The 27,448-nt window shown below is 43.9% G+C and overlaps 1 protein-coding gene across 1 annotated transcript in view; it reads left to right on the top strand.

Moving 5' to 3' along the window:
• LOC115105388 (E3 ubiquitin-protein ligase RNF43) overlaps positions 1-26,397 on the top strand; it is a 193,962-nt gene extending 167,565 nt beyond the window's left edge. Inside the window, 7 exon segments of the mRNA XM_029627371.2 lie at positions 16,804-16,878; positions 17,043-17,177; positions 17,800-17,901; positions 18,913-19,186; positions 19,359-19,856; positions 19,859-20,971; positions 21,298-26,397. Of these exon segments, the coding sequence (XP_029483231.2) occupies positions 16,804-16,878; positions 17,043-17,177; positions 17,800-17,901; positions 18,913-19,186; positions 19,359-19,856; positions 19,859-20,971; positions 21,298-21,323 (2,223 nt within the window). The 3' untranslated portion in view covers positions 21,324-26,397.
• The last annotated feature ends 1,051 nt before the right edge of the window (positions 26,398-27,448 follow it).

Raw genomic sequence — 27,448 nt, 5'->3', positions numbered from 1 at the left:
TGTCACAATACCCACTCAGGAAACAGGGGAAGGAGGGGTGCACCTCTAGCTCTTGACAGTTTGTGTATACAGTCAAATGAAATGAGTGTGTTTCTAGTCATGTATTAACTCTTTTTCTAGTCATGTATTAACTTTCCCTCTTGGTTTTTTGAAGTGTTAAAAAGTGATCGGAGTTCAATGGAGCCGTTCCTCTAACTGTTTTTTTCATTAACTTGTGATAAATGGTTTAGCTGAGTGATGTCTTCACCTGGATTTGTGGTGTGTGTGTGTGTGTGTGTGTGTGTGTGTATGTGTGTTTACCTCTTGGCTCCCTGCCACCTGGGGCTGATTTTAACCTGCTAGACATTGTTTAGTGTTGTGTTTGACCTGGATGATCAGTTGTTTCAGCTTGTGGCTCCACTTCATTAAAGACATTGGCAGCCATTCAGTCATTCAACCAGGAACGCAACCCTCTTCACAGCATGTGTTGAGACATTGATGAAAAGGTTGATCTCAATGATTTATTCAGGGACACTCTTAAAATGCCTTTGGTTAATGTAGAGTACACCACCTTATTCTTATTCAGAAAGCTATATTTTCCCAACATTGGGGAATTTGTATGTAAACATAACATAATGCAAACCTCATAGAACCTTTCAGGACAGGGCCCATAGGAGCTCTTTAGAAAGGGAAAAGGCTAGGGATAGATACAGATATCGGTTCACCAATATTATCGGCCGGTATTGGCCTTTTAACGCTATATCGGTATTGGCCGATAATAAATAGGATGAAAAAAGGGAATCTCATGCTTGTCTGAACACTTGGGGCCATTCTCATTATGTCATTATTGTCACGATGTATGAAATCAACATTTGAAGCATAGTTATTGGACAATTGCTCTTTTGGAAGGCAATTTTACATTTTATTAATTTAGCAGACACTTATCCAGAGCGGTTAAGGTTAATTGCCTTGCTGAAGGGAACATAGACAGATTTTTCACCAAGTCGGCTTGGGAATTCAAACCAGTGACCTTTCGGTTACTGGTCCAACACTTAATCACTGGGCTACCTGGCACCCCAATTTATGAGAATTCTGTTTGGGGAAAAATTACACTTTTTAATTTCCCCACTGTAAAACAGTACATTGGCAGATATATCGGTAAGGAAAGTTTTGACCCCCAAAAATCGGAATCAGTATCGGACCCCAAAAAAAGATATCGGATAGGCTCTAAGATACAGGAGGTGCTGGGTCAGTTGTGCCTTAGTGTATGTTCTGTCCTCCGGTTTCCACCCACTGGACACACCACGTCATTTCAACATGAAAATGTTTAGTTGAGACATTGATCAATGAGATTTCACCCTTTATTCACCGACTCAAAAAGACAGCCAGAAGTTGATGCTTTCAACCATCTAAAAGCGTAACCAAATTCCAATGTTAAAACAATGTCAGATTTGGGGGTTTCATTGTCATCTGAATGTGTTATCACTGCGCTTTCAACCATTTATAACCAGAACCAGAACAATATTACATATTTTGTATTTATACAACAACTTAATGTGTTATCACTGTGCTTCATCTAATAGCACAACCAAATATCCAGTTGAGACTATCATTAAAAGTGCAAGTGATCAATGCTGTTAGAAAGCCTGCATAGGTCTTCCGACCAAGGCAAAGCTCTAACAACACACGTCTCTCAAACTTCCAAACACTTTTTTTGTTTGTTTGTTGTTTTTTCTCCCCAATTTCATAGTATCCAATTATTAGTAGTTACTATCTAGTCTCATCGCTACAACTCCCGTACGGGCTCGGGAGAGACGAAGGTCGAAAGTCATGCGTCCACCGAAACACAACCCAACCAAGCCGCACTGCTTCTTAACACAGCGCGCATCCAACCCGGAAGCCAGCCGCACCAATGTGTCAGAGGAAACACCGTGCACCTGGCGACCTTGGTTAGCGTGCACTACGCCCGGCCAGCCAAAGGAGTCGCTGGTGCGCGATGAGACGAGGATATCCCTACCGGCCTAACCCAGACGACGCTAGGCCAATTGTGCGTCGCCCCACAGACCTTTTATCAAATCAAATCAAATGTATTTGTCACATACACATGGTTAGCAGATGTTAATGCGAGTGTAGCGAAATGCTTGTGCTTCTAGTTCCGACAATGCAGTAATAACCAACGAGTAATCTAACCTAACAATTCCAAAACTACTACCTTATACATGCAAGTGTAAAGGGATAAAGAATATGTACATAAAGATATATGAATGAGTGATGGTACAGAACGGCATAGGCAAGATGCAGTAGATGGTATCGAGTAAAGTATATACATATGAGATGAGTAATGTAGGGTATGTAAACAAAGTGGCATAGTTTAAAGTGGCTAGTGATACATGCATTACATAAAGATGCAGTAGATGATATAGGGTACAGTATATACATATGAGATGAGTAATGTAGGGTATGTCAACATGATATTAAGTAGCATTGTTTAAAGTGGCTAGTGATATATTTTACATCAATTTCCATCAATTCCCATTATTAAAGTGGCTGGAGTTGAGTCCGTGTGTTGGCAGCAGCCACTCAATGTTAGTGGTGGCTGTTTAACAGTCTGATGGCCTTGAGATAGAAGCTGTTTTTCAGTCTCTCGGTCCCTGCTTTGATGCACCTACACTGACCTCACCTTCTGGATGATAGCGGGGTGAACAGGCAGTGGCTCGGGTGGTTGTTGTCCTTGATGATCTTTTTGGCCTTCCTGTGACATTGGGTGGTGTAGGTGTCCTGGAGGGCAGGTAGTTTGCCCCCGGTGATGCGTTGTGCAGACCTCACTACCCTCTGGAGAGCCTTACGGTTGTGGGCGGGGCAGTTGCCGTACCAGGCGGTGATACAGCCCGACAGGATGCTCTCGATTGTGCATCTGTAGAAGTTTGTGAGTGCTTTTGGTGACAAGCTGAATTTCTTCAGCCTCCTGAGGTTGAAGAGGCGCTGCTGCGCCTTCTTCACGACGCTGTCTGTGTGGGTGGACCAATTCAGTTTGTCCGTGATGTGTACGCCGAGGAACTTAAAACGTACTACCCTCTCCACTACTGTCCCATCGATGTGAATAGGGAGGTGCTCCCTCTGCTGTTTCCTGAAGTCCACAATCACCTCCTTTGTTTTGTTGACGTTGAGTGTGAGGTTATTTTCTTGACACTACACTCTGAGGGCCCTCACCTCCTCCCTGTAGGCCATCTCGTCGTTGTTGGTAATCAAGCCTACCACTGTAGTGTCTTCCGCAAACTTGATGATTGAGTTGGAGGCGTGCATGGCCACGCAGTCATGGGTGAACAGGGAGTACAGGAGAGGACTCAGAACGCACCCTTGTGGGGTTGAGGATGTTGAGGATCAGCGGGGTGGAGATGTTGTTACCTACCCTCACCACGTGGGGGGTGGCCCGTCAGGAAGTCCAGTACCCAGTTGCACAGGGCGGGGTCGAGACCCAGGGTCTCGAGCTTGATGACGAGTTTGGAGGGTACTATGGTTTTAAATGCTGAGCTGTAGTCGATGAACAGCATTCTCACATAGGTACTCCTCTTGTCCAGATGGGTTAGGGCAGTGTGCAGTGTGGTTGAGATTGCATCGTCTGTGGACCTATTTGGGCGGTAAGCAAATTGGAGTGGGTCTAGGGTGTCAGGTAGGGTGGAGGTGATATGGTCCTTGACTAGTCTCTTAAAGCACTTCATGATGACGGAAGTGAGTGCTACGGGGCGGTAGTCGTTTAGCTCAGTTACCTTAGCTTTCTTGGGAACAGGGACAATGGTGGCCCTCTTGAAGCATGTGGGAATAGCAGACTGGGATAAGGATTGATTGAATATGTCCGTAAACACACCAGCCAGCTGGTCTGCGCATGCTCTGAGGACGCGGCTGGGGATGCCGTCTGGGCCTGCAGCCTTGCGAGGGTTAACACGTTTAAATGTTTTCCTCACGTCGGCTGCAGTGAAGGAGAGTCCGCAGGTTTTGGTTGCGGGCCCTGTCAGTGGCACTGTATTGTCCTCAAAGCGGGCAAAAAAGTTAATTGGTCTGCCTGGGAGCAAGACATCCTGGTTTTCTTTTTGTAATCCGTGATTGACTGTAGACCCTACCACATACCTCTTGTGTCTGAGCTGTTGAATTGTGACTCTACTTTGTCTCTATACTGACGTTTAGCTTGTTTGATTGCCTTGCAGAGGGAATAGCTACACTGTTTGTATTCGGTCATGTTTCCGGTCACCCTGCCCTGGTTAACGTGCTTTCAGTTTCGCGCGAATGCTGCCATCAATCCACGGTTTCTGGTTTGGGAATGTTTTAATCGTTGCTATGGGAACGACATCATCAATGCACTTTCTAATGAACTCGCTCACCGAATCAGCGTATTGGTCAATGTTGTTGTTGGACCAAATGCGGAACATATCCCAATCCCAATCCACGTGATCGAAGCAGTCTTAAAGCGTGGAATCAGATTGGTCGGACCAGCGTTGAACAGACCTGAGCGTGGGAGCTTCTTGTTTTAGTTTCTGTCTGTAGGCAGGAAGCAACAAAATGGAGTCGTGGTCAGCTTTTCTGAAAGGAGTGCGGGGGAGGGCCTTATATGCGTCGCGGAAGTTAGAATAGCAATGATCCAAGGTTTTACCAGCCCTGGTTGCGCAATCGATATGCTGATACAATTTAGACACAGTTTACCTGTTCGTTAATTGTGAGTTGGAAGTTATAATAGATGTTTTATCACCAAAGCAAACTGCGAACTTGGATACAGTAGATAGTGAACTGTTAGCACATGAGAAAACAACAAAATTACACATATGATCGACTGGCCGGCTGGCTGGATGGCTGGCAAGGTAAAGGTGGATCATAGCTTATGTTGGCTGAGCTATTTAGCCAGCTCGCTAAGTTTACAAGGGTGTAGCTATAGCTACTATACATCCACTCTATGCCAGGTAGTTACATTTTTACTGTATACCTTTATATTATGCAGAGAGGTCCATTCGGGTTTGGTTAAATACTTATGTGACTTTTGACTGGGTTTCAAGCCTAACTATGTTGTTTATATTACTTCAGGGAATTTTAGCTACTATTATGTTTGCTGGCTTGTTTATTGTTAGAGATGTATGCTAGCATTAGTGAAACCGAGGCAGGGAGAAGCTACACGCTGGCTGGCCGCCTAACTGCCAGCTAGCTGATAGCTTTACATTTGTGTATGTGCATACATGTGTGTGTATATATACTATTTTTCTTTCTAGTTCCTGAATATTTCCTGAACAAAACCCTCCTGTCTGTAGGAAAGCTAGTAGGGGTGATGAACCATGACTATGCCCATGTCCAATTGGTTTGATTGTTATTGGAGGATTTCTCTGTGAAGTTAGCTCTTCTAAGGACCACTTGGCCATTAATAGAATCCCCTCATATCTAGTGCCCCTCTCAATGGTGCACGACATATTGACCTCAGCTACTAAAACCAGGATAAGGCCGTTACAGTCACATTTGGCCTATAGTCTGGGGTCGAAAATCCCAATACATGCTGATATTAATCGTTATGAAGTGGGATTTTTACAGATGCTGCTGTAGGTTGAACTGTACAATATCTATAGATTGATAATGGTTCTAAATGTAGGATTTTGGCGTGACAGTACCCACGTGAAAATTGCCACTCCCCCAGTCGTAGTTTATCAGGAACACAAGTGGAGTTGGTAGGGAATCGATGGTTGGTTAACACACCGTTCGCGTCCTCCACTATGACTTTTGCGAAGTGTTTCCTTGAGTTACCACAAGCCATTCAAAACCAAATCCAGGACGAGGGACCAATGACTGTTGATCTTAGCATACTGGATGAGACACTGTTAGTTGACCCGACTCACTACAAGCCAAAAGATTGGTCTGTCTTGGACGGTGTCGAACAGTATCCTGACTGTTACCATGATTCTTGGTCTTATTTCCCTTGGTGTGTGTACCTACTACGTACACAGGCTCACACGTGCAATGGAGACCGAATGAGGTCTCATACTAGGATCACCCGTGAGACGGAAGTGATCCCGATTTTCAGAAATTTGGCAATAGATCCTGAAACCCCCTCAGGGGGTCCATCCACAGCATCCCCAGCCTCCTCTCCCGAATTCGCTAGGTCAGCCCTGTAATGTCCCCAATGTAAGATTTGACCTTCAGGGTGCCATTTTTCCAAGTGCCTTAACTACCCACCTTTAAGTAGGATCTAGATATGACATTAGAGACATTGGACATATATAGAACATAGTCCAAATTAGATGATTATGGTGTGTTAGATATATTTGGTATATCGTTCCAAGATGGCATAGCAGTTCAGACGTCTTTTGTCCTCGTCTTGTCGTGTCCCGTATATATATTTACAGCTTTTTTCGTATACCTTTTTATATATATATTTTTATTTTCCATAAACTCATCTTCAAAACACTCTCCTGCAACCCGCCTCACCAATTTATATTTATTTAAAAGAAGTATTATTTACCTCAAATCTGTAATCCTCCATAGAAGCTAACCAGAAGCTAGCCAGAAGCTAATCCAGAAGCTAGCCAGAAGCTAATCAGAAGCTAATCAGAAGCTAGTTAGCTTCTTTACTGGCTAATCGTTAGTATTCAGCTAACCACGGTTTGTGGTCATCAGCTATCCTTTAGTTCGAAAATCTATTGCCAGTTTTGTACGGTGCAGCTCGGAACGGAACATACCGGACCTATTTTTCTCTCCATGTCCCTTTCAACCGCTAACTCTGGACATTCATACCTGGATCTCGCAGCTAGCTAGCTGCTATCCGTGTGACTATCGGCTTTCGTCGATTCCGGAGCAAACATCAATTATTCCGGAGCTAGCCAGCTGAAGAGTTCCATCAATCACTCCTGGGCTACAATCACCTATCCGGACCCGTTTTACTGCCAACGCGGAGCCCCACCGGGCCTTCACAACTGGACTACCGACGTTATCTACCTGAAGGAGTTATCCGGCTGGCTCCTCCGTCGCGATGTTACCTGAACGCCCATCTGCGGTCCGCTAACCGTTAGCTGTCTTATCGGCTGCTATCTGAATAGACCTATCAGACAATTTTTTATTATTATTTTATTTTATTTTATTGGGACTCTATAACTATATATATTGTTTTTTTGTGTGATTTGGATTCATCCCCTCTACCACACGGAACCCCTCTAATCCTACCGACGGAAACGCACGAGGTGGCTAATAACAGACCTCCATCCTATGCTAGCTTGCTACCGATGGCCCGGCTAGCTGTCTAAATCGCCGTGACCCCAACCAACCTCTCTACTCACTGGACCCTTTTGATCACTCGACTAAGCATGCCTCTCCTTAATGTCAATATGCTTTGTCCATTGCTGTTCTGGTTAGTGTTTATTGGCTTATTTCACTGTAGAGCCTCTAGTCCTGCTCACTATACCTTATCCAACCTATTAGTTCCACCACCCACACATACAATGACATCTCCTGGTTTCAATGATGTTTCTAGAGACAATATCTCTCTCTTCATCACTCAATACCTAGGTTTATCTCCACTGTATTCACATCCTACCATACCTTTGTCTGTACATTATACCTTGAAGCCATTTTATCGCCCCCAGAAACCTCCTCATACTCTCTGTTCCAGACGTTCTCGACGACCAATTCTTATTGCTTTTAGCCGTACCCTTATCCTACTCCTCCTATGTTCCTCTGGTGATGTAGAGGTGAATCCAGGCCCTGCAGTGCCTAGCTCCACTCCTATTCCCCAGGCGCTCTCTTTTGATGACTTCTGTAACCGTAATAGCCTTGGTTTCATGTATGTTAACATTAGAAGCCTCCTCCCAAATTTGTTCTATTCACTGCTTTAGCACACTCTGCCATCCCGGATGTTCTAGCTGTGTCTGAATCCTGGCTTAGGAAGACCACCAAAAATTCTGAAATTTTAATCCCAAACTACAACATTTTCAGACAAGATAGAACTGCCAAAGGGAAGCGGTGTTGCAATCTACTGCAAAGATAGCCTGCAGAGATCTGTCCTGCTATCCAGGTCTGTACCCAAACAATTTGAACTTCTACTTTTAAAAATCCACCTCTCTAAAAACAAGTCTCTCACCGTTGCCGCCTGCTATAGACCACCCTCTGCCCCCAGCTGTGCTCTGGACACCATATGTGAACTGATTGCCCCCCATCTATCTTCAGAGCTCGTGCTGCTAGGCGACCTAAACTGGAACATGCTTAACACCCCAGTCATCCTACAATCTAAGCTTGATGCCCTCAATCTCACACAAATTATCAATGAACCTACCAGGTACCTCCCCAAAGCCTTAAACACGGGCACCCTCATAGATATCATCCTAACCAATTTGCCCTCTAAATTACACCACTGCTGTCTTCAACCAAGATCTCAGCGATCACTGCCTCATTGCCTGCATCCGTAATGGGTCAGCGGTCAAACGACCTCCACTCATCACTGTCAAACGCTCCCTGAAACACTTCAGTGAGCAGGCCTTTCTAATCGGCCTGGCCGGGGTATCCTGGAAGGATATTGATCTCATCCCGTCAGTAGAGGATGCCTGGATATTTTTTTTTAAATGCCTTCCTAACCATCTTAAATAAGCATGCCCCATTCAATAAATTTAGAACCAGGAACAGATATAGCCCTTGGTTCTCCCCAGACCTGACTGCTCTTAACCAACACATAAACATCCTATGGCGTTCTGCCTTAGCATCGAACAGCCCCCGTGATATGCAGCTGTTCAGGGAAGCTAGAAACCATTATACACAGGCAGTTAGAAAAGCCCAGGCTAGCTTTTTCAAGCAGAAATTTGCTTCCTGCAACACTAACTCAAAAAAAGTTCTGGGACACTGTAAAGTCCATGGAGAATAAGAACACCTCCTCCCAGCTGCCCACTGCACTGGAGATAGGAAACACTGTCACCACTGATAAATCCACCATAATTGAGAATTTCAATAAGCATTTTTCTACGGCTGGCCATGCTTTCCACCTGACTACTCCTACCCCGGTCAACAGCACTGCACCCCCCACAGCAACTCGCCCAAGCCTTCCCAATTTCTCCTTCTCCCAAATCCATTCAGCTGACGTTCTGAAAGAGCTTCAAAATCTGGACCCCTACAAATCAGCCGGGCTAGACAATCTGGACCCTTTCTTTCTAAAATTATCTGCCGAAATTGTTGCCTCCCCTATTACTAGCCTGTTCAACCTCTCTTTCGTGTCGTCTGAGATTCCCAAAGATTGGAAAGCAGCTGCGGTCATCCCCCTCTTCAAAGTGGGGGACACTTTTGACCCAAACTGCTACAGACCTATATCTATCCTACCATGCCTTTCTAAGGTCTTCGAAAGCCAAGTCAACAAACAGATTACCGACCATTTCGAATCTCACCATACCTTCTCTGCTATGCAATCTTGTTTCAGAGCTGGTCATGGGTGCACCTCAGCCACGCTCAAGATCCTAAACGATATCTTAACCGCCATCGATAAGAAACATTATGCAGCCGTATTCATTGATCTGGCCAAGGCTTTCGACTCTGTCAATCACCACATCCTCATCGGCAGACTCAACAGCCTTGGTTTCTCAAATGATTGCCTCGCCTGGTTCACCAACTACTTCTCTGATAGAGTTCAATGTGTCAAATCGGAGGGTTTGCTGTCCGGACCTCTGGCAGTCTCTATGGGGGTGCCACAGGGTTCAATTCTTGGACCGACTCTCTTCTCTGTATACATCAATGATGTCGCTCTTGCTGCTGGTGAGTCTCTGATCCACCTCTACGCAGACGACACCATTCTGTATACTTCTGGCCCTTCTTTGGACACGGTGTTAACAACCCTCCAGGCAAGCTTCAATGCCATACAACTCTCCTTCCGTGGCCTCCAATTGCTCTTAAATACAAGTAAAACTAAATGCATGCTCTTCAACCGATCGCTACCTGCCCGCCTGTCCAACATCACTACTCTGGACGGCTCTGACTTAGAATATGCGGACAACTACAAATACTTAGGTGTCTGGTTAGACTGTAAACTCTCCTTCCAGACCCATATCAAACATCTCCAATCCAAAGTTAAATCTAGAATTGGCTTCCTTTTTCGCAACAAAGCATCCTTCACTCCTGCTGCCAAACATACCCTTGTAAAACTGACCATCCTACCAATCCTCGACTTCGGCGATGTCATTTACAAAATAGCCTCCAATACCCTACTCAACAAATTGTATGCAGTCTATCACAGTGCAATCCGTTTTGTCACCAAAGCCCCATATACTACCCACCATTGCGACCTGTACCCTCTCGTTGGCTGGCCCTCGTTTCATACTCGTCGCTACAAGACCCTGCTAGGTAAAGTCCCCCCTTATCTCAGCTCGCTGATCACCATAGCATCTCCCACCTGTAGCACACGCTCCAGCAGGTATATCTCTCCTTCCAGTTTTCTGCTGCCAATGTCTGGAACGAACTACAAAAATCTCTGAAACTGGAAACACTTATCTCCCTCACTAGCTTTAAGCACCAACTGTCAGAGCAGCTCACAGATTACTGCACCTGTACATAGCTCAACTACCTTTTTCCCTACTGTATTTAATTTATTTATTTATTTTGCTCCTTTGCACCCCATTATTTTTATTTCTACTTTGCACATTCTTCCACTGCAAATCTACCATTCCAGTGTTTTACTTGCTATATTGTATTTAATTTGCACCATGGCCTTTTTTTGCCTTTACCTCCCTTATCTCACCTCATTTGCTCACATCGTATATAGACTTGTTTATACTGTATTATTGACTGTATGTTTGTTTTACTCCATGTGTAACTCTGTGTCGTTGTATGTGTCGAACTGCTTTGCTTTATCTTGGCCAGGTCGCAATTGTAAATGAGAACTTGTTCTCAACTTGCCTACCTGGTTAAATAAAGGTGAAATAAAAATAAAATAAAAATATCTATTGTTTATGTTTTTATTCATTTCTTTTTTAAATTTTCTTTGACACTTAGGAAGTGATAGAGCCATAAACAAGTTCCCCATACAACCACCAATTAGAGCCACAACGCCGCTCATTTGGGGAAGAAATGTAATGATGTATTGCCTGAGTGTTGTGCGTTATTAACGTCTGCCTAAGTTACTGCCTAGATCCACAAGCCAGGACAGCCGGAACACAGAGCCACCGCCGACCTCCCATGTCCATTCTGGTGGTGATCTGCAGCTTTCAGAAATCCTACCAGGGTAAAACGCCAGTGTGGGACTGCTACGATGATCCACAAACCAGGACATCCGATTGTCATTCTAATGATGGGTTGCAACATGCAGAATCCTTCCAAGTTTAACCCACCAGAGGGGGATGTCATGACTGGCCAGTTCGGGTCAGGTTAGTGTGGACCAAAGTCCTACAGAGATATCTCTCTCACCAGTGGGGGAGAGATTGAGAGGTATGGAGGTGGGTGGTTTCATGACACCTCACGCCCATTGTAAATCTTAAGGCAGCAGACAAAATCCCTTTTGTCCTCTCAGTATGGAGGGATGGAATGTATGATGGGCCTATGGAGAATCTACCTCTGAACAGTAACTTGCAATAAATGGACTTGGGGACAATATGTTTCGTCAGCCAAAATGGTAGATGGAATATGACGATAGATGGAATATGAAAATGAATGTTGTTTTTGTTATGTTATTAGAAGTTAAATGACGACGTTATAATGAAAACATTGTAACTTGAAGAGTTTTCACACTATGTACTTGAGGTTTGCATACTGTACATTGTGTGTAAAATGTCCAGATCAAAGAGAATGTTTTCGTAAAGATGAAATGTGAAGTTAGTTGTCTAAATTGGATCTGAGTCAAATCCAGACCTTGCCTCGTAACTAGTTACCCCCAGAGAACTTGCCCTAAAGGCGGAAACTTCCATTTCTGACCCGAGGATTTAAAACATGTGAGTTAAGAATGAACCTTTTTGGAATAGGAGGCAGCATTTTCACTTTCGGATGAATAGGTTGCCCAGACTGAACTGCCTCCTACTCTGTCCCACATGCTAATATATGCATATTATTATTAGAATATTAGAAAACACTCTGAAGTTTCTAAACTGTTTGAATGATGTCTGTGAGTATAACAGAACTCATATGGCAGGCAGAAATCTGAGAAGAAATCCAAACAGGAAGTGAGAAATCGAATCCCAGTGAGATATGAATGAGGATGCACATCCTAGGGCTTCCACTAGATGTCACCGTCTTTAGAAACTGGTTTGAGGATTCTACTATAAAGGAGGGGCTCATAATAGCTCTTTGAGTGAGTGGTCTGGCAGAGAGCCTCGGTCTCATGACGCACGCTCCCGACAGAGTTTGCTCCCGTTCCAATGCTTTTCTTCAGTCAATGAAATTCTCCGGTTGGAACCTTATTGATGATTTATGTTAAAAACATCCTAAAGATTGATTGCATACATCATTTGACTTGTTTCTACGGACTGTAACGGAACTTTTCGAGTTTTTGTCTGGAGGATGTGCTCTTTCCTCATGAAGATGGATTACTGGGCTGAACACGCTAACAAACAAGTGGCTAAATGATGGGCTTTATGGAACAAATCAGTCATTTATTGTCGAACTGGGGTTCCTGGGAGTGCCTTCAGATGAAGATCATCAAAGGTAAGTGAATATTTATAGTGTTTTTTCTAGCTTCTGTTGATGCCAAAACGGCGGATATTCCTCTGGCTGTTTTGGGTTCTGAGCGCCGTTCTTAGATTGTGCTTTTTCCGTAAAGTTTTTTTGAAATCTGACACAGCGGTTGAATAGAGGATAAGTCTATCTTTAATTCTGTGAATAACACAGTATTTCTGCAAAATCACCGGATGTTTTGGAATCAAAACATTGCTGCACGTAACGCGCCAATGTAAACTGAGATTTTTGGATATAAATATGCACATTATCGAACAAAACATACATGTATTGTGTAACATGATGTCCTATGAGTGTCATCTGATGAAGATCATCAAAGGTTAGTGATTCATTTTATCTATATTTCTGCTTTTTGTGACTCCTATCTTTGGCTGGAAAATGGCTGTGTGTGTTTTTGTTGTGCTTTAGCTGGAAAGCATTCTTGAAATCGGACACGATGGGTAGTTTATCTTTCATTTTCTGTATTGGACTTGTTAATGTGTGAAAGTTACATATTTCAAAAAAATATTTTTTTATTTTGCACGCTGCTTTTTCGGCGGGATGTTGTCGCTAGCGGAACCCCTGCCCTAGAAAGGTTAACATAGCAGACTAAGTGACCACGAGCTGCAGCCAAGGTTCAAATTAGTTGTAAACCCAAAAGCAACACGAGGTTGAAGAAGACAAAGGAACCTTTTTACAATCTATGCTACAGATGAGTAGCTGTGTCTAAGAGGGTGAAGTCAAGCAGGACCACCCGGTTACCACTCTCCAAGGAATCGTATGTCTACATCGCTTTCATTCCCACGCTGGAACCATCCACGGGGCTGATTAGCCCTCCTCCGAAGACCCCTGTTTAGAGCAAGGGCGAGGAAACAGACCACTAAGAGAAAGGACACTGGCATCGTGCGGACAAACAGAGAGTTACACCCGGTAACCAAAGACGTACTGTCATCAGAGATGTCGGAACCCGGTCCACGAAGAGACACCCCATCGGAGACCTTCAACACTTACTTACATCATTATATTCTGACCCATAAGAGCGGCAGTTCGGGGCAAGGTTAGGGTTAAAATAAGCATAGTTGACAAATGTACCCATTTGTGCTTTTCTCTCGTGCACTCTCTCTTTCTCTCTCTTTTGAAATCCCCATTTTGTGTAACACGTGTCATATTGTGTTGGTCTGCTAAGGACCTGTTTCATTGTGCTAAGTTCTAATCTATAGCATAGACTGTGTGTTTGTGTATGTATATCTTACATTTTCATTTTAGCTTGTTAGTAAATAAATAATCAACTCAATTGGTGTGGTACAGACTTATTTAGCGAGACTCGGGTTTGTGCAGATTCATGGATTATGCGACGTTCAGAATGAAACTGTAGAGGAAGTTGATTGATTAGCGATTGTTGTCAAATTTATATTCTGATATTCTTTGAGTTCATTTGGGAAATTAAAACTCAATGAAGCCAAAACTTTCCCATGGTGCCCCAGGTTAATGAGTATTAATCACGTAATTATAAACCGTTAATCATTCGATGAGCAGCAGTCGTCACATTAACCAATACAACACTACGACAGTGCCTTGAATTCTAAATAAATCACAGACAGTGTCACTAGCAAAGCACCCCCACACCATAACACCTCCTCCTCCATGCTTTACAGCTGGAAATACACATGCAGAGATCATCCTTTCACCCACACCGCGTCTCACAAAGACACTGCTGTTGGAACCAAAAATCTCCAATTTGAACTCCAGACGAAAGGAACATTTTCCACCGGTCTATGTCCATTGCTTGTGTTTCTTGGCCCAAGCAAGTCTCTTCTTCTTATTGGTGTCCTTTGCAGTGGTTTCTGTGCAGCAATTTGACCATGAAGGCCTGATTCACGTAGTCTCCTCTGGACAGTTGATGTTGAGATGTGTCTGTTACTTGAACTCTGTGAAGCATGTATTTGGGCTGCAATTTCGGAGGTTGGTAACTCTAATGAACGTATCCTCTGCAGCAGAGGTAACTCTGGGTCTTCCATTCCTGTGGCGGTCCTCATGAGAGCCAGTTTCATCATAGCTCTTGATGGGTTTTGCGACTGTACTTGAAGAAACTTTCGAAGTTCTTGAAATTGTCCGTTGACTGTCCTTCATGTCTTAAAGTAATGATGGACTATCGTTTCTCTTTGCTTATTTGAGCTGTACTTGCCGTAATATGGACTTGGTCTTTTACCAAATAGTGCTATCTTCTGTATACCCCCTTTACCTTGTCACAACACAACTGATTGGCTCAAATGCATTAAGAAGGAAAACTGACTTCAGTTGTCAGTCGAACAGTGTTTCCTCCAACACGTGGGTGCAGCTGACTTCCAGGTTAAGGAGTGTGGTTTGACGGGTCATGTTTTGGAGGGCACATGACTCGACTTTTGCCTCTCCCAAACCTGTTGGGGAGTTGCAGCAATGAGACAAAATCGAGAGGGAAAAAAAGAATAGGATCAAATCAACCTTTATTTAATGTTTGATTTCATTTGGTCCAATTCTTTAACTTAGATGTTTGTTTCAGATGAATACGTTAATCCACCATTCCAAATGTAGAAAAACTGGAATTTAAGCCAGACTAAGTCAGTGTCTCAACAGATACACAGATGGGTCTAGCTAAGCAGAAGATCTCCTTAAAATGTTGATATTTTTATATCCAGTTTGTCTACAAATTCATTACTGAGATGTTGGATTCACGTCTCCATCTCAACCAAAAATCTAAACTTAAAGAATAGGACTAAATCTAATCAAACTTTAAATGCACTTTAAATTAAGTTAGTATTTAGTCCTATTCTTTAACTTAGATTTTTGGTTGAGATTGACACGTGAATCCTACATATTATTGATTAACTTGAGATTCAATTTGAAATCAAGCAAAGCTTGAAACCCTAGTCCTTGAATGTATTGTCTGTTTTTAGTTGAACCGTGGGTTGAATTGAAACAATAACTGTTGATGACTTTGAAAACGCCATATAGACCTATCATCGATGAAATACGATTTGTAAAGTATGGTTACATTTCATTTGCTCTGTTAAACCTACCCTTTGGATTGACTTCTATGGTAATAGTGAATATATTTAGAACTCTCAATAGTTATTCTCACGATAGCACATCGGGAGTAGTCAGTGACAAATATAAAAGCTGGGTTGGGTCTGGTTAAAACCCTTGATGGGAGACTAAATGAATAGTTGTACATCAACTCTCCAGTAGGAGGTGTTGCCCAGCCTATTTATTTTTTCTTCTGATAGTGAATATAACGTTGAAGATCTGACGTTGTTCAAAGGTACAAATGTAACATATTTGATACAAGGTTTGCCTATGTTGAAAATTGGTTACAATGATGACATAATCCTGTGGTTGAAATCTCACCCTCAAAACAACAGTGATTACAAATCCAATGTATTTTCCACGTAGAGATCCATGCCACATGCTTACGTTGAAACAACAACTCGTTTGTGCCTAGTGGGCAGTAGTGTACTCTCTGCTTCCAGGTTCCCCAGCCCTGCTGCTCTGCTGCCATGTTTGTTTTGGTGTGAAACTGGAGATGGCATACAGTCCTCCCTCAGCCCACAACACAGCCCCTCTCTGCCCTCTCATTGCTCTCTCTCTACCCTCCCCCCCTCCACGTGCCCTACTGCAGGCACCTCTACCTTCTCATGTGTTCTCTGTCCATCCCTCTCTCCCTCCAACTTGCATTGATTCTTATCTCTCTCACTCCCCCATCTCCTGTCTTGTCCGGGCTTAACAATGTTATTATGTGTGTCACTGTCACTGTCATTATGTGTGTACTCCATTAAGAATAGTGCTTGTGCTGTGCAGGCTGCAGTCTTTTCCCATTCAATAATACTTTGTGTAGTGGGTTGTCTAGAGCCAGCCAGGTTGGGATTGTGTAAGGAAGAAGGGCTGTAATTTGGCTTTGTTTGGCATTTGGAGACAGTGGGGTATGACTGCCATGTAGTCTTGACTATGCAAACCATGTACAGTAGAAGATTACTACACTGCTTCGAAATACAGGGGAGTTTTGTTTTGCACTCTATTGTGAGATCCAATTGTGAGCTTTTCATTTTACCTTCTCTCCTTTCTCTCTCTTCCTCCCCACTCTCTCGCGTTCTTTCTCCTCTTTATAACAACATGTTATGTTAACAGTCATCTCTCCTGTGTCGTCTCCCTCAGGCTCGCCTGGCACTGGAGAGAGGTGCTCAGGCTGTCATCTTCGATGTCACCGACGACAAAGACGCTGCTCTCGAGGTGAGGAATGGTGGAAACCGTCAGAGATAGCAGAGGACAATAAAGTAGCATAGCCTGACCTGACCGAAAGAGACATTGTTTTAGTGTTACTGATTTATCAATGATTCATTTTCGGTCTTCCCCTCCTCTATGCATTGTATGTCTTCCCCCCAACACACGTGTAGCTGCATGAGTCTGACTCCCTGCCGCTTCCGGTGGTGCTGGTGAAGGCTGAGGATGCTGAGGAGCTGATGGGACTGGTTAACAAGAACGAGGAGGCTAGAGTCCGTATCGACATCAAAAAAGAGGACCCAAAATGGGTAAGGAACAAAATACACACATGCCGAATATCACATATTATATAAATACATGATATATGTTTTTATACATGTTTTCTATTTATTATATAGCCATATATTTGTATTGTATTTATTATTATTATATATATGCATATCAAGAGACACATAATGGAAGTTGTTAGTTACATTCCCTCAAAGGTCCGCTCTAAATGCATGTCTCTGTAACGGGATTCTTCCTGGGAAGGAGAGGTGGACCAAAATGCAGCGTGGTTATAATTCATGGTTCTTTAATAACGAAACTATACATTAATAAACTACAAAACCGTGAAAACCCGAAACAGTCCCGTGTGGTACAAACACTGACACATGAGACAACCACCCACAAAACCCAACACAAAACAGGCTACCTAAATATGGCTCCCAATCAGAGACAATGACTAACACCTGCCTCTGATTGAGAACCATATCAGGCCCAAACACAGAAACAGACAAACAAGACATCCAACATAGAATGCCCACTGAGATCACACCCTGACCAAACAAAACATAGAAACATACAAAGCAAACTATGGTCAGGGTGTGACAGTCTCCCAATCTCTACTATGAAATAGTAATAACATCCACTCTTTCTCTCTCTTTCCAGCCCCACTATGATGTTGGTATCTTGCTTACTATAGTCCTGGCTATTCTGGCCATCGTTTTGATCTTTGCCTTCCGGTACCGATGCAAGTCCAACAGAACCTGGGTGAGTCAGTCAACAACACATACACTTTACACAAGTCTCAATACAAAGCCTTTATCTCTGCAAAATGCAGCCATCTGAAAGTGGTTTAGGTCTGGGCCCGGTTGCATAAAACATCTTACTGTTTCCCTTAATGCATCATTTTCCCTTACCTAAGGGAATTGTTTAAGGGTGTTGCAGAGAACCCCTTAAACCTTTCCTTAGGTAACGGCATCATTTAAGGGTTTTACAGTAGTAAGGAACATATGGCAGAAAGAGTCTCTGGTGACTATGGAGACGACCTGATTCACTGACTGAACATCTCATCAAAGAGATGCATTTTGGGGGGAGATCTCAAAATAGAATTTCTACATTCAAGACAGGTGAAACAAATTGATTCAGAAGATAAACACGTTTATGTTAGTTACTTTTTTCTCAGCTCTTACTTTCTATCACGTCAAGTGAACCTAGAGTAGCTAGATAGATGGCTCACCAACAGCTTTGTAGCCATGGATTGTGCACCTTACATTGTTTAACTAAGTAGCTGGCTGGTGGATGTTTTCCTTTTGAAACCAGGGCAGAGGAAAGCAACATGTTGGATTCACCTCTCCATCTCACCCAAGAATCAAAGTTAAAGAATAAGACTAGGGCCTCCCGAGTGGCCCTGCTGTCAAAGTCACTGTGTTGCACAAATACTGTTTACATTGATATCCATACATGGGCACCCTTAACTTTTTCACTTCATTTAAAGGGAAAATTCACCTTAATATGTTTTGTGCAACTGACTTAAAGTTAGGGAGACTTGAAGCAAAAAGATAAGGGGAAAAGTGACTTACGATGTTTTATGCAACCAGGTCTTGTCTTGACTAACTGTCGACCAAACACAAAAGAAAGTGTCCACTGTATATACAGCTCGAACATACACCAGAAAACCCTCAGAGAGGAGCAAAATGTGAACTTTGAGACATCTCAGTCAGTTCTGAAGTCCAGTTCTCTAACCTCCGTCCCACACGGCCTCTTCCTCTATGACCACAGGACTCAGTCCATCAGCAGACCATGCGAGCCATCAGTCGTCTGGAGACGCGAATGTACAGCGCTCAGGGCTGCGGGGGCTCACAGCGCCACCGTGGGGGCTGGGGGTCTAATAGCAGCTCCAACTCCAGCCCCGTCTGTGCCATCTGTCTGGAGGAGTTCCTGGATGGACAGGACCTGAGGATCATCTCGTGTGCTCATGAGTTCCATAAGGAGTGTGTGGACCCCTGGTTGCTGCAGCACCGCACCTGTCCTCTCTGCATGCACAACATCATGGGTAATGACATTGCATGACCACTAGGGGACGCCTACAACAGGCCTTAGAATGGGGGAAGCAGAAGACTACTTTACCCACTCTTGAGCACAAGTACATTTTTCCACAAAAAATCCAGTTTTATAAACTGTGTGTGTGTAGTCTGCTTTACTGTGTGTATTCCTATGCTCCACAGGTACAGAGCTGTCACGTCAGCCCCAGAGGAGCAGACTGCAGCAGACCCCCGAGCACAGCCAGGGTTTCCTGCACCCCCACCCCTACCCACACGCCTTCCCCCAGCATCCCATCCCCTTCTCCATGAGGCCTCACTACCCCCGTGGCCCCTCCGGCCCCTACCCCTCCCTGAGCCACTACAGCAGCTCCCCACCCCTGGACCCCCAGACCCTCCGCTTCCTCCCTAGCTGGCCTCTTGGCTCCGGCTGTGGATACATCCACCCTACAGAGGGCCCCGGGAGGCCTCACAAGGCCGGGAGCAGCTGCAGGACGGCAGGTCACCCTCTGGGGTCCCACTACGGCCCCGGGTCCCACCGCTCCTGCCACGCCTACCGCTCCGGCTGCCCTGCCCAGCGCAGCAACTCCAGTTCCAGGCTCCACCACACCCCCTCCTTTGCTCCCCACATCTCCGAAGGGGGAGCCCATAGCCGGGGGGCCGAGGGAGGCAGCTGCTCTGGGGGAGCTACCGGACGGAGCGCAGTGGCTACCTGGCAGACGGGCCGGCCAGTGACTCCAGCTCTGGCCCCTGTCACGGTTCATCCAGTGACTCTGTGCTCAACTGTACCGACGTGTCCCTGCAGGGTGTGTATGGTAGCTGGTCCACGTTCCGCAGCTCCCTGAGCAGTGACTATGATCCGTTTGTGTACTACGGGCCGGGTTTGGGACGGACAGGCCGCAGGGACAGCATGGAGGCAGGGGCCCAGAGACCAAGGTCCCTGGACTCAGTGATGAACAGAGACAGAGGACGAGGGAGCCCTGAGGAGCAGCCGCAGGCTGTGTTTAGCCACGTCCACTACCACCGCCACAGACACCACCACTACGGAGAGGACGGGGAGCGGGAGCACGCCCAGGGACAGGGGCCAGGCAGGGGGTCAGACGAGGAGCAGAGGGCTGCTGTTGCTATTGGCTCTGGTACTGGTTCTCCCCCGGCTCTGGACAAGGACTTCCCAGTGTGCCCTCTGAAGCACAGCCCCTGTCAGTGCCCTAAGGCAGAACACACAGACAGTAGGGAGGTCCACGGCCACGGGATAGAGGGTCAGGACCATGAGCTTAGCCTCAGCCCCCCGTCAGGCCCCCCTCCTGCCCTGGTAGCACCAGCACCCTTGGCAGCCCCAGCCCCCTGCTGCCACCAGGACCACGGCCGTGGAGGCCACCCCCACCGGAGAGCAGACCGGCTCGGCGGCTGCGTCCTCGATGGCCCCTCGGTGCTCTTCCACCAGAGCCTGGAACTGCAGGATGACTGTAGCATCCACATTCACTACGGCCAGGGCCCCAGCTACTGCTGCCCCCCGCCTGACCTGCCCATGCCTGTGCCTTTCATTCTGGACTCTGGGGGTATGGGGGCCCTAGGGGGCCTAGAGGACTGGCCCTGCTGTGGAGGGCCCCACCATGTAGTGTGGCAGAAGCGGGTGCAGCAGGCCCACTCTGAGCCCCAGTTGCTGGGGCCAGGGCTGGGGGGCCCTATGGACAGACCCCCGCCCCCATGCAGCAGGCGTCACCACGGTCACCACAGCCCAGCGCACGACCGCAACACAGACTTTTGTTTATACTGCCAAACATTACACAACAATCAGGGTGGGTGTTCAATCAGTCCTTATATTATAGCTACATGTGATGTGAACAGCTGCTCCCGTATTCTAACTTGAATGTGCTGGTATATTCTATGGTTCTATCGCACTTTCCGCGATTCTTTGCGTCTCCTCACCGCCGAATTGGAGGGAAGTTTAATTGAATTACATTTTGGGAAAGAAGGCAAGGAGAGAAGATGTGATTAATCGAGGAAAGATCATTTAGAAAGATGCCCATTTGTGTTATTCTTCCTGTCATCCTGTGTGTCATATGAGTGTCTCTCTGTGTATTACAGGGGTAAGTAAACCTATTGTCTGTTTCTCCCCCTCCAGGATCAGAGGAGGAGTCCGGTGTGTGATAACTAACTAACTCGAGAGGTGCATCCCCAAACTCACGCTGCTACGTACACAGGAGCCGGAATGGACAAACACGTCATCGGCGGCCATCTTTCTCAAGTCTTCAAAATAATTCCACATGAAATACCTGCATTCAAACTACACTTCCCAGAATCCCCCAGTCAGTGCTGAGTTACATCTGTCAACAGAGATCAAAATTAGTTAGATTATGATTATTTTGAACATTTGTTTCTTTTGACCATCAAATCAATGAAAACAAAGTAGAGACCTGTCAATTAGAGACCTGAAATTGCTCATATTCGTTGTTGAATTCAAGTATGTCAATGTGTTTGATTTAGACTTTTCTTATCGCTAAGTGGTGTACTTGTTTAAAGATGAAGACTGACTGGGAGATGCTGGGAAAACAACTCCTCCATCACAAAGGGGAAATTTGTTTTATTCTCTTCTGCCTTGTTGTTTTGTTTTGTAAATTACACGAAGAATTAAATACCTACATGATATTACAAGTTCCCAGTTTGCCTTAGTGACCGCTAGGAATTCTCACTGCTCAGGACTTGAGCCTTGATTCACAGTACGAAACTCCCCTACTGTTTCTCTCAGTAGAAATCACATGGACAAATTGGATATCTAATTCCTTGAGTGGTTAAGCACTTAATCGATTATATTATGAGGTACTACTCAGTAATACTTGATTTTCCCTCATTACCCCCATAGATGCTCAGTTGGAGGTTTCTTGCTCTTTCCAGCCTGCCTCAAATCAGATTCAGAAATGTGTTCCAGTGGCGTAGGTATCGCAAAGGTACTCAGAGCTACAGAAAAGAGCCTAGAAGCTTCTCTCTGGGCAACCTGCCCCATTGGGGGAAAACAGTTATTTTCTTAGCCGGCCTTACAAGCAGTGTGCATCCTGAGAGGTCACTAGAGGCTAGCATGGGGACTTGTGTTGGTTAATTCAATAATGGCAGCTGCTTCCATCACATTTTGTTTGCTTTGTGTTTCGGTAAAAAAATGTAGTCTGTAATTTTGAACCAGATTCACTGAAATGTGTTATTATTACAAGCTATTTTAGTTTTGCTCATGTCATTTCTCATGTTGCCAGTGGTTACTTATTATGTTTGATCTGAGTGCTGATTTTGTGGCCAGTGAAGGAGGGAGGGGTCCACCAGACAGACCTGGGTTCAAACTGTATTTGACATCTTTCAAATACTGTAGCTGTGCTTGAATAAGCTTGCCTGGCTCAATGGGACAAATGTAATCATCCCAAAAGTGCAAACCCCACCCATCTGGCATGTACTCTAAAATATGCAAATGCTCCAAGTATGTGAACAATTTCAAATACTATTTGAACCCTGGTAGGTCTGCCTCCAGAAAATCAAACAGTGTGAGTGAAACTTCGCTCAGCTCAGGAAGGACATCCGCCATGTCTCCTGCTCTTCACCCCTGTCCTCTAACCACATGTCCTAGTACATGACCCAATCAATCTCTCCCTTCCATTTCCCAAATACCAGCAGCTAAAGCTCAGCAAGGGTGCTCTTATCTTGGAACATTACAGCAAAATATTGTATACAGTGCATTCGGAAAGTATTCAGACCCCTCGACTTTTTCCACATTTTGTTACGTTACAGCCTTATTCTAAAATTGATTAAATAACAATTGTTCCTCATCAATCTACACATAATACCCCATAATGACAAAGCAAACACAGGTGTTTAGAAATGTTTGCAAATATATTAAAAATAAAACAGAAATACCTCATTTACATAAGTATTCAGACCCTTTGCTATGAGACTGGGGGCTCGTGAGTGGCACAGCGGTCTAAGGCACTGCATTTCAGTGCTTGAGGTGTCACAACAGACACCCTGGTTCGAATTCAGGCTGTATCACAACCGGCCGTGATTGAGAGCACAATTGGCCCAGCGTCGTCCGGGTATGTCCAGTGTAGGACGTCATTGTAAAATTAGAATTTGTTCTTAACTGACTTGCCTAGTTAAATAAAAGGTTAAATAAACATTTAAAAAATACTCCAAATTGAGCTCAGGTGCATCCTGTTTCCATTGATCATCCTTGAGATGTTTCTACAACTTGAACGGAGTCCACCTGGAGTAAATTCAATTGATTGGACATGATTTGGAAAGGCACACACCTGTCTATATTAGGTCCCACAATTGACAGTGCATGTCAGAGCAAAAAAAACAGGCCATGAAGTCGAAGGGATTGTCTGTAGACAGGATTGTGTCGAGGCACAGATCTGGGGAAGGCTACCAAAAAAGGTCTGCAGCATTGAAGGCATCCAAGAACACAGTGGCCTCCATCATTCTTAATTGGAAGAAGTTTAGGACAACCAAGGCTCTTCCTAATGCTGGCCAAACTGAGCAATTGGGGAAGAAGGACCTTGGTGAGGGAGGTGACCAAGAACCCGATGGTCACTCTGACAGAGTTCCAGAGTTCCTGCAGCACTCCACCAATCAGACCTTTATGGTAGAGTGGTCAGACGGAAGCCACTCCTCAATAAAAGACACGACAACCCGCTTGGAGTTGCCAAAAGGTACCTAAAGGATTCTCAGACCATGAGAAACAAGTTTCTCTGGTCTGATCAAATCAAGATTGAACTCTTTGTCCTGAATGCCAGGCGTCCCGCCTGGAGGAAACCTGGCACCATCCCTAGGGTGAAGCATGGTGGTGGCAGCATCATGCTGTGGGATGTTTTTCAGCGGAAGGGACTGGGAGACTACTCAGTAGTCGGAGCAAAGTACAGAGAGATCATTGATGAAAACCTGCTCCTGAGCGCTAAGGACCTCAGACTTGCAAAGGTTCACCTTCCAACAGGACAATGACCCTAAGCACACAGCCAAGACAATGCAGGAATGGCTTCGGGACAAGTCTCTGAATGTCCTTGAGTGGCCCAGCCAGAGCTCGAACTTGAACCCAATCGAATAACTCTGGAGAGACCTGAAAATAGCTGTGCAGTGATGCTCCCCATCCAACTTGACAGAGCTTGAGAGGATCTGCAGAGAAGAACGGGAGAAACTCCCCAAATACAGGTGTGCCAAGCTTGTCGCGTCACACCCAAGAAGACTCGAGGTGTCACACCCTGATCTGTTTCACCTGCCTTGTGGTTGTCTCCACCCCCCACCTGGTGTCTCTTGTTTGTCCCCATTATCTCCTGTGTATTTATACCTGCGTTTTCTGTTTGTCTGTGGCCAGTTTGTACAACCAGGGCTCAGGCTAAGACCCAGATGCAGACACAGGATACATATAGTATGAGTCTCAGAGTTTATTATAGTACAAGGGGCAGGCAAAATGGAAGTCAAGGCAGGCAAAGGGTTGTAATCCAAAAAGTCAAGGGGTCTGAATACTATCCGTATGCACTGTACATAATTACTATGTAACTGGAGGAAAGTCATGATAATTCATAATTCATTCAACTTTGGGAACATACATTATTCACTACCTTGTAAAAAAAAAAATATTGATTCAACGTACAATTATAAGGCAACCAGCTTCAATAGGATTGTGAGTTTGCTCAACCAAAATTGTATTGAGCAAACTCAATACAAAAATTTGGTTGGAATTTTATGGAGAAAACTCACAATCCTATCGCTGCTGGTATCCTTACAATTGTACGTTGAATCAGCATATATATATTTTTTTTTCACGGTGTACCAAACATTGACTTAACAAAGCTGTGGCCTTTTATGAACTTAAGTTAACTTAAATGGAAGCCTGGTGAAACATCCTAGAAAGAAACCCTGGGAGAAAGAAAAGTCTTGAAATGTGCGTAGTTATATCCCCCAATATATTTTATTTCTTAGTGAAAATATGAAAGGTGACTGCATTAAGACAGACAGTAAATATGGAGCATTAGTATTTAATGGAATAAACCTATTGATCCCCAGACTATTTTCGAAAGAGCTGGAAGCACTTAAACAACCGTCTGATCTAGTAACACTCTGAATTTGTAATTGAGATAAGTCTGTCTATGCTATTTACTTCAATTGTGCCTTCCGGATTCACTTTTCAAAGGGGTTAGTTGTGGGATCTGCATTCACTACTTCCTGTCAATGGGTTGAAGTTTATTATGATATAAGATCAGCAAATTACCTAATACATTAAAGCTCTTGTTATTTTACCAAAGAAACACAGTTTTGAATGCAATCAACCTGTGCCTTTTATTCCTTCTCCATGAAACTTAAACCCAAGTAAATGTGTTTTACCTAACAAGAGAAATCTGAAAATGGAATCGTATGCAGTCAAACAGTGGAAAATCATGGATTACAGCCTTATATATATCGATACCTCGTTTCTAATGTTTTTTGGAGACAGCTTCTCTTGCTAATACTCCAGGTTGTGTTTCTGTTATATATATTTGTGTAGAGAACAGTCCTATATAGCCTGGTTAAACCAGACTGAACACTGCACTCACCATTGTTTCCCTTGAAACAACAGTGAAACATTGCAAAACCTGTCTGGATTCCAGGCTACAGTTCCCTAGCCTTAGCTGAAATGACTAAATCACAACCAACCAGCACTGGAATCCACAACCAACCAATATTTTTCAGTCAAAACTGAAAGCAAGGCAAATCAAGACACTATAACTATGCCAACAACCAGAACAAGGAAATATAAAATTTAAATTAATCAAACATCTCTGAAATGTTTGGGGCGATTTTATTATCCTCTTTAGGGTTGTTTTTTTGTTTGTGTTCATTGTTTTGTTTTTTAACGCATAATGAGCTGAAACTGCCTTTTTTTCTAATAGAGCACAATCCCAATAGAAATTGAAGGGATCTGTCAGTATATTTTGGATACTTTGTGTACAAAAAGAGAAATACAAAAACAGAAATGAAATAAAGTGTTGTATTTTATATATAATAGAACATTTCAATATGGTGATATGTCACTAATATATTTATTTACTAATATATTTATCCATTTTTGTCCAGGTCCTGAAAAAGAATGCATGGTTTCTGTATAGAAACGATATCTATATGAAACTAAGTGCCATCACAGATGTATCAACATGGCTTCATTCCAATTATATGCAAATAAATTATTTTGAAATAAAACCTCTGGTGCTGATTATGGTCTCAATTGTATGATCTTCATCTTCAAAATTAAGTATCTATCTGACAAATCTCATTGTAAGACTTGGTCATTCCATTTCCAGTCATCAGAAGTATCATGTTGGCACTGGCAATTATTTAATTGACAAAAGTACCAAACTTTGAATTGGTTCTTACCTTACAAAGGTCAAAGATGGAAAGCTGGTGCATGTTATCACAGTGATTATACAATGAAGAAATATCACAGAATGCTTAGTAATTGCTTTCAACAACTTGTCCCATACATTTCTCAAAATAGGTGCTAAATCTCTTAACAAAGCTAAGAACATACAGTAGAACATAGTGGCAAGAAAAGTATGTGAACCCTTTGGAATTACCTGGATTTTTGTATAAATTGATCATCAAATTTGATCCAATCTTCATCTAAGTCACAACAATAGACAAACAGTGTGCTTAAACTAATAACAAACACATTATTGTATTTGTCTTGTCTATATTGGATACATCATTTAAATATTCTCAGTATAGGTTGGGAAAAGTATGTGAACCCCTAGGCTAATGACTTCTCCAAAAGCTAACTGGAGTCAGGAGTCAGCTAACCTGGAGTCCAATCAATGAGACAAGATTGGAGATGTTGGTTAGAGCTGCCTTGCCCTATAAAAAACACTCACAAAATGTGAACCATGCCTCGAACAAAAGAGATCTCAGAAGACCTAAGATTAAGAATTGTTGACTTGCATAAAGCTGGAAAGGGTTACAAAAGTATCTCTGAAAGCCTTGATGTTCATCAGTCCACGGTAAGATAAATTGTCTATAAATGGATCAAGTTCAGCACTGTTGCTACTCTCCCTAGGAGTGGCCGTCCTGCAAAGATGATTGCAAGAGCACAGCGTAGAATGCTCAATGAGGTTAAGAAAAATCAGCTAAAGACATACAGAAATCTCTGGAACATGGTAACATCTCTGTTGACGAGTCTATGTTACGTAAAACACTAAACAAGAATGGTGTTCATGGGAGGACACCATTGAAGAAGCTATGCTGTCCAAAAAAGACATTGCTGCATGTCT

The sequence above is a fragment of the Oncorhynchus nerka genome, linkage group LG22 (assembly GCF_034236695.1).
Source record: "Oncorhynchus nerka isolate Pitt River linkage group LG22, Oner_Uvic_2.0, whole genome shotgun sequence".
Classification (NCBI taxonomy): domain Eukaryota; kingdom Metazoa; phylum Chordata; class Actinopteri; order Salmoniformes; family Salmonidae; genus Oncorhynchus; species Oncorhynchus nerka.
Note: the sequence above shows the minus strand (reverse complement) of the source record. Positions and strands in the feature narration are given on the sequence as shown.